At 53.7% G+C, this 8207-nt stretch overlaps 1 protein-coding gene across 1 annotated transcript; it reads right to left on the reverse strand.

The window, feature by feature from the left end:
• Positions 1-3351: 3351 nt before the first annotated feature.
• FADS6 (fatty acid desaturase 6) lies at positions 3352-6425 on the reverse strand. The gene is made up of 4 exons (XM_008588268.1): positions 6227-6425; positions 5279-5466; positions 4173-4352; positions 3352-3572 (listed from the first exon to the last, which is right to left on the reverse strand). Exons 1-4 carry the CDS (start codon positions 6357-6359, stop codon positions 3423-3425), a joined length of 651 nt encoding a protein of 216 aa, XP_008586490.1. The 5' UTR covers positions 6360-6425; the 3' UTR covers positions 3352-3422.
• Positions 6426-8207: the final 1782 nt, after the last annotated feature.

An 8207-nucleotide genomic window follows, 5' to 3' on the forward strand; every position in this document is an offset into this window, starting at 1 on the left:
CCACCGGGCCGGCCCGTTTACATTTTTAATGGTAAAAAATATATGTTACGGAATATTTTGTGACACGTGAAAATTACGTGAACTACAAATTTCAGTTTCTATAAAGTTTTTTTTTTTTTTTCTTCTTTTTTTTTAAAAAGATGACCAGTGAGGTGAGGGGATCTTAACCCTTGACTCGGTGTTGTCAGCACCCACACTCAGCCAGTGAGCAAACCGGTCATCCCTATATAGGGATCCGAACCCGGGCCTTGGTGTTATGAGCACCACACTCTCCCGAGTGAGCCACGGGCCAGCCCTCTATAAAGTTTTATTGGAATACAGCCATGTGCATTTCCTTCCATATTGTCTATGGCTGCTTTTGCGCTTTGATGACACAACTGAGTAGTTGTGACAAAGACCATATGGTCCACAAACCCCAAAATACTTACTACCTGGCCTTTTACAGAGTTTGACAACCTCTGCACTAGGCTGTAAACTCCATGGGAGAGGGGCCCAATTTCATTTGCTCTTATATACCCAGAGCTTCACACAGTGCCTAGCACATAATGGGTGCTTTTAAAGAGTGTGTCCTAATGATAAACTGGAAATTCAGGATCAGACACCCCAGAAAGCTCTAAAGGGCTCCCCATCCAGAGGAATTATGTCTGGTGGTTAAGAGCAGGGATTCTGGAATCCAACACACTGGGTTTGAATCGCTTTTTCGCCACTTACTAGCTATATGACATTGAGAAATTTAATCTCTCCAAGGCTTTTTTTCACCATCTGTAACATGAGAAAAAAATAGTACCAATTTGTTGTAAAGATTAAAATTAGATGATGTAGGTAAAAACATATACCATAAGTGCTAAATAAATGTTTGCCATTATTGTCAATATCAATATTATCACCTCCCATATACCTCTATAAATTAGACCTTAGGGCCGGCCTGGTGGCGCACTGCTACAGTGTGCCACTTGGGAGCGGAGGCGCTCCCGCCGAGGGGGGGTTCGGATCCCACATACAGACTGGTTCCCGCTCACTGGCTGAGCGAGGTGTGGGAGCAACACCGAGGGTTGCGATCCCGTTGCCGGTCCCGGTCCGGTACGGGGGCGACACTGAGGGTTGCGATCCGTTGCCGGACACGAAAAAAGACAAAAAGGAAAAAAAAAAATTAGACCTTAGGTCTCTGCAGAACATAGAAGCACTTCATTTACACCTGCCACTTCCCCTCACCTCTCAAGCACCAGGCATTCCCAGTCCATATCCTCAGTAACAGAAAATGGAGCCTCAAAGCCATCAAGTGACTTGTTCCTGGGGTGCCCACGATACAGCCCGCTCTGGTACCCAGCTGCTACCCATACCCCACTCAGACCCAGTCACTAACAGTGAGTCATTGCTTATGTATTTAGATGGATTTAATCATTAGCAAGGGCTATGCAACTGGGGCCTTTTCTGACACTGCATTTTTCATATGGAGAATTAGCAGCTTGATTAATCACACTCCCAGACCTTAAGGCCATTTCTGAGCTGCTAATGCATTTCAAAAGAGTGGCAATAACATACAGCAAAACTAGGCTGGGGAGGCTGCCAAGCCTGCCTTATTTCAAAAGGGCTGCTTGGATCCAAAACTGTGCTCTATCAATCAGCCTCACAGCAGGGAACAGATGGCACACTCAAAGGGGTGATCACAGAGACTTTAATGAAGGAACTTTGTACAGAGGTGTGAGCAGGGTAAAGGGAATGAAGACGCTCCCCCAGGCTAGCAAAAGCTGGAAGCCGCTACCACCCTTAGGCCCTGCAGGAGCACAAGCCATCTCAGAACTGTAGCTGTACGATAGGGCGCCTGAAGGAGCCACGGTGGCCTTTGGTAGAGTGCGGCAGAGTGGAGACAAGTTGGGGATGGAAGGAGGTCTGCTGCTGCTTAAAGCCCATCTCTGGTGTGGCCTTCCAACAGGACCGGCTCAGAGAATGCTTCTCCTGCCATCTGACTCCTCTGCCCATCCCGCAGGCTCCCATTGCTGGCATTTAGCCTCCCCAACATCAGGGTCAGCCCGCCCTTCACCCCACCCAAGGACTTAACTGAAAAACAAGGCAACTATGCACTCAAAACATGACTTGCATGTTCTCGACCAGGGACGATTTTATCCTCCAGGGAACATTTTGCAAGGTCTGGAGAAATTTTTGATTGTCACAGATTGGGATCCCAGCATCTCATAGGTAGAAGCCAGGGATCTGTTGAACATCCCGCAATGCACTGGACACAGCCCCCAACAGCAAAGAATTATCCACCTAAGGTGTCAGTAGTGCTGATGTGAGAAACACTGTTTTAAACTAACTGCTAGGCCTCCTTTCATAGGTCAGGCTCCTTCTCTGTCCCTCCCTCAGCCTCCACCTGGCCACTTCCTTGCATCCCTTCAGTCCAGCCCCCAGGCCTCTCTCAACTGTGACCTCTGTGAGCTGAATCTCAGTGGTGTCCCCCAGCACCTTGGCCTCTTCCTCTGCTGGCATCAGTAATCCCTTCATATTCCCACCTCACTCCCGGCCTGCAGACCATCCTTTCACAGCCAAGCCCAGCCCTTAACGTCCAGCTCTCCCATCTTCACCCCTCCCTCCCTCCTCTCCTCTCTAAGGCCATCTGTCCTCCAAACCCTGTCAAATAACATCCTCTAGCCTCAACTACCTCCCTAATTCTTCTCTAACCCAGTGGCTAATTCTCCCAGGTTCACTGCTTGTAAATATCATGGACCAAATCAGACCTTCTCTTGGAGCTAGTCAAGGTCATGCTCAAAGCTATTTATACCCTTTTCCCAACTCTGTCCCTGAGGGTCATTTCTCCTGGAGTGCTCTCCCCACAGAACACACTCACTTTTATCTCACTAATATGGTGGGCCTTGGGACCTGCTGAGCCAGTGTGTTGCACAGGCGTATTTGGCCAAGAACTAGGAAGGTCTGCCAAAGGTAAGCTCGCCCTGTGGTCCCTGGGGAGAGGGCATCTTGGTGGGCAGAGCTGCAAAGAGTACAGGAAGAAGCAGAGGCCAACCAAGTGTGGGGCTCTCCTGGTACCAGGGAGGCCCTGGCCAAGGGTGCTGATCCTTCTCTCTCTGTGTCCCCTCCTGTCTCCCAAGTAGTCTCTACTCAGGATCCCTCTGTCACCCCCCTCCACATAGCCCCACCAAAGCTCAGATGGGGCAGGAGCAGAGAGAGCTGTTTGGCTGAGGTCCAGACTGGCCAGAATGCCCAGCCACCGTGATTCCTTTCCCCCAGACACTCCTCAAAACCCAGAGAAGCCCAGGGAAGGTGACCCCAGGACCCCAGGCATGAGCTCCCCTGCCTCGCCACCCGCCCGATGCCTCCACAGCTCCACGTCCCCTGCCAGCCACTGAGCCACACCCACTGGGCCTGCAGCAGCAGGGGGAGCAGCAGAGGCTGTACCGGCCTGGCCCTCATTGCAGCCCCACAAGCTCTGTGATCGGCGGGGCCTGCACCATTAACTCCTCGTAGTGACTGAGAAACAGACGTAAGCGAGACAGGTACGAGTCCTCATTGTATGGCAGCTGCTTTTCATGGAAGAACCGGGACACCACGGGCTTCACCTGATGGAAGATGGGCAGGAGGAGGGGCCTGTGGGCCCGGACTGCAGGTAGGCCCTTCCATCCCACGGGGGCCTGTCCTCTTCCCAGCCCCAGCTCCTATCTACATTGTTCCATGAAGCCCTGGAGGAGCTGAGGTGCTGAGGTGTTGGACAATCCCTGCCTCCCCCAACCCCACCTTGAACAGACAAGGGAAGGAGGGCTTCTCCCCAACACCCTCCCCCAGGGCTTCCAACTGCATGGCCGCCCTCCCTGGCACAGGGAGATGAAAACCACAGCTCCCTTTTATCAAGCACCTACTGTGTGCCAAGCATTTCAGATCTATTTCTTCATTGATCCCCAAAGCCTGTCAATGTAAGCACTACTTACTGTTGTTTTACAGAAGGGGAAACTGAGGCTCAGAGGTGTAGAATTAACTTGTCCAGAGTCACACTGCTAGTAAGAAACCCAGGTGTCCCAGACCTGAAACCTATGCTGCTGCCTGTAGACTGGGCTGCCCTTCCTGGGTGGCCTCTGACCAGGCCAGCTGGGGAAATGAGTTCAAGTGACCCCTGGAGGTTACCCCTCTCTGCCCTCAGTCCCTTCACCCCAGCCCTCATCTACCTTCAGGCACATGTTGTCGGAGAGCTTGGGGAAGAGGTGGTGCTCCACGTGGCAGCTGATGAGTGAGTGGCCAAACGCCCAGTCCAGCACGGGCAGCCGCGGCAGGTTAAGCACCCCCAGGCTCATCATGTGAATCCGTCGGGGCTTGGTGTCGCGAGAGAACATGGGCAGCCCGATGTGCTGTGACAGACACATGGGTCACACCCTGGGGCTGGGCCCTGAGCCCTGGACTTCCCCACCCTGTCCCAGGCGTCCTCACTGAGCACTCAGGGACCCGGGTGGGGTTTTCTGCCTCCCACCCCCACTCAGGTGGGACCTGGTAGAGGTGTGAGGAAGCTGGGGCTCCTGACCCACCCTGTCTGTGCCCTGCCCCGAGTCTCACCCATCTCTGGGCCTCTCTCCCCATCTGTACAATGAGGAGCTTGGCTTGGGCCCCTCTTGGACCCCATGGTACTCTAGTGCCCGAGGCTCCCCTCCACTCACTGTCACGGCACTGCCTTTGCCTCATCCTGGAGAGACCTTTCCTGCCCACCTCACTAGTCAAAGTCCCTCTCATTGTTCAAGATCAAGTTTGCACATCCTCTTGTACAGGATGCACAAGTGCCGCCTCTGCCAGGTGCTGACCTAGGTCTAGGAACTCAGACGTGAACAGGAGCTTCTGTTCACACGGGGCCAGCAGACGGGACATAACTGCAGGAGCAGCAATTAAGGGCAGTGGTGGTGAGCGCCGACACAGTGCAGTACGGGATGTCCCAAACCGGGGCCTCCACTGGTCAGGGAGCGGGGAGGCGTCCCTATGCAAATGGACTGGAATCGAATGCCAGGCCCCCCACGAAGCCCTCCCACCCCCAGCTCCTTCATCTGCCATCACTTCGCTTGGGCATCCACACGTGGATAAGAGCGTGCCAGCCAGTGCTGAGAAGCAAATTCCTTACCCGAGACCAAAACTCGCTGGGAGGGCCCACAGAGTGAGAGGGTGGCCGGGAGGGGAGGGCGCCTCCTCGGGTGGCCTCTCTCTCGCCCAGAACCAGAGTCCAGCCTGCAGCCAGGCACCCTGGAGAATGTTCCCCTTAGCCACCCAGCACCCAGGCTGGGGAAGGCCTCACCTGGAAGATGTTGACATGGAGGTAAGGGTGGGCCAGCAGGGATCTGGTGAGGAACATACAGACCAGGGCCGAGCGGGGGCTCTTGAAGCCTGACACGTTCAGGAGCAGCCAGTAGTGAGAATAAAGGCCCAGGGAAATCAGGGCCAGTGTCCGCAGCGCTGTCCTGAGCTCCACCTTCCTCAGCCGCTCTGCAAAAGGGCAGGAAATAGAGTGAGGGGAGGGCAAGGTTTACGTCCATCAAGAGCTGGCTCCCTGCTGGCTCAACGGCCTAAGGCGGAGGATGCTCTAGGTGTGTTCAACTAATCCACACGACAGCCCTGAAGAGCGGTTCACCCACTGCATGCACAAGGAAACAGACATTAGGCAACCTGACCACAGTCAAGACCTGGGATTTGAACCCAGATCTAGCTGCCCCATAGCCCCTGTATATTCCATGCAATATAATTTGTACAAAGTGTCTATATATTTTTTTTTCCTTTTTGTCTTTTTTCATGACCGGTAACGGGATGGCAACCCTTGGTGTCGCGCCCGTACCACGCTCAACCAGTGAGCGGACCGGTCTCTATATGGGATCTGAACCCTCGGCGGGAGCACCGCACTCTACCAAGTGCGCCACCGGGCCGGCCCAAAGTGTCTATATTTTTACATTTGTGACCACATTATGCTTTCACACCATCCTTGAGGAGCAGCTAAGGAAACTGAGGCTCAGAGAGGTTAAGTTACCTGCCCATGGTCACCAGCCAGTAAGTGGCAGAGCCGGACTTGGCCCCAAGTCCAAGGCTCTTTCCACCCTGCCTGCCTGTCTTGGAAATTCTCTGTCTGGTATTAACTCGGGGCTCCTGGCTTCCTACACAAGCAGCCTCCACAAAGCCAGGAGGGGAAGGAAAGGCGGGGTGGGGGAACCAGGTCTTTGCAGGGCACTTGGACCCAGGTCCTCACAGTACTTACCGACTGCCACCAGCGGGGTTACGATGGGGAGTGAGAGAGGAGCAAGGAACATGTAGACATAGCGGTTGAGGCAAGGCAGCCTCCACGTGCTTGAGTCCCCCAGGCCCACCACGTTGGTGTAGCCGTGGTGCATCTTGACGTGCCCCTGCTTGGCGTACTCGGCAGTGAAGGCCGTGCATACCTAGAGGAGGCAGCCAGAGAGAACACTGGGGGCCAGGTCAGGCACAGTCGAGCAAACCAAGACTTTTGGGAGCCTCGAGGATACCCCCACCCTCCTCAGACCCTGCATTTCCAGAGCCTTCCTGCCTTACAGCTCCAGCTAATCAGCCTTGACCATCAGCTCTCAGGTATTGTGACCACTGACTGGTGGCCAGTCAAACAACTGCATCCATTTGGTGTGGCTCTGCAAAGCATTTGGAGGCCAGAAGCCAGAAACCTGGAGTAACACTCTGCCACTGACCACCCAAGCAACCCAGAGAGCCTCAGAGGCTCTCAAGATGGGACGTACTGCAGGTAAAGCTCCCGGCATCTGCTGCAGTTATTTTGTGTTTATCTTGGAAATATTTGCACTTTCATAACACTACTTTGCATTCTGAGCCCATAGCAGCAAGGAGAGGGGTGCAAGAATGGTCTGGGGGTGAAGGGAGACCATCTCCTGAAAAGTCCACAAGGCAGGTGGGGGAGCCATGAGTGGGGGTTGAGAGTTAACTTCTCCCCAGGGGTGACTCTTCTCTGCCGTGGGTCCTCAGTGGGATTCTCCAAAGACACTCATGAGAAGCACGTGCTCTCTGACTCCCAGGAGAGCAGTCATTCTGAATGCAAAACAGGTGCTAAAATGTTCCATATGCAGACATATGCAAATGAATATGCAGATGTAAGCCTCTTCCAATATTTTATCCAGCCAGAAGATTTTGCTAATTTTATTGAAGATGGTGCCTGCCTGTTTCCAGGAGAACGTGAAGGGTTTCCCAATACCAGTCCCTATAAGCCAGGTAAAGACTGCAGGACACCTTCAGTGAGTGCTCACTACGTACCAGGCTCAGCGTTCTGCACTTTACATACTTCCAAACTAGCGGATCAGCAGTGTCATTATTCCCAGTCCACAGAAGCAGAAACTGAGACAGAGAGAAGCCACGTGACCCCAGGTCACACAGCTACGTAGGCAGCAAAGGCAGGATTTGGACCAGAAGGCCCAGGTTCCACCTAACATAAGCCATAAGACGCCTGAGATATGCCACTTACAGCAACAGAGCATAAACCCAGGCTCTGGGTCCAGGAAGCACAGGCAAAAGCAGAAGAAAAAGATAAGGAAGGATGTTGTCTGTCCCTTGGAACAAACCTGAAGCCAAAACGTAGCTCTATCTAGAGGACACTGAGCAGCACAGCTAATGACATTGCACCTGCGGTTTTACAAAAGACACAGGAAGATACATCAAACCAACAGTACAGTCAGGGTCCCTCTGAAGGAAGAGGACGCGAGGGTACACGCCGCTTCTGCGACAGCGTTTCTGTGGAGTCCACAAGATCAGGACAAGGCTCTTTGCTCTCAGATGATGCCATCCACCAAAGGGCAGGTTTTGCTCTTTGTAACCTTGCAGAGGGACAGAACCTGGAGGAGACTGCAGAAGGTGGGCAGGTAATGTCTCAATTAAAGCGATGGTCTCTTCCAGGCCCACTCCCTGCTCACGAGCGTCACCCACTGGGGCCAGTCCTCAGAACCAGGCCTACCTCTGCCCCACGCCTGCGAGTGTGTTTTACACCACCCAGTTCTGTCCCTGGAAGGAGCAACTGTTTGTAAGGGCTTCTTCATGCACATCTGCTGCAAGGGCCAGTCCTATCCGCACTGCTTTTTCCATCAAGAAATGTCAGCCGGGGCCGGCCCGGTGGCGCACTGCTACAGTGCGCCGCTTGGGAGCGGTGGCACTCCCGCCGAGGGTTCGGATCCCACATACAGACCGGTTCCCGCTCACTGGCTGAGCGA

Source organism: Galeopterus variegatus, unplaced genomic scaffold, assembly GCF_000696425.1.
Source record: "Galeopterus variegatus unplaced genomic scaffold, G_variegatus-3.0.2 Scaffold4752, whole genome shotgun sequence".
NCBI classification, from domain to species: Eukaryota; Metazoa; Chordata; class Mammalia; order Dermoptera; family Cynocephalidae; genus Galeopterus; species Galeopterus variegatus.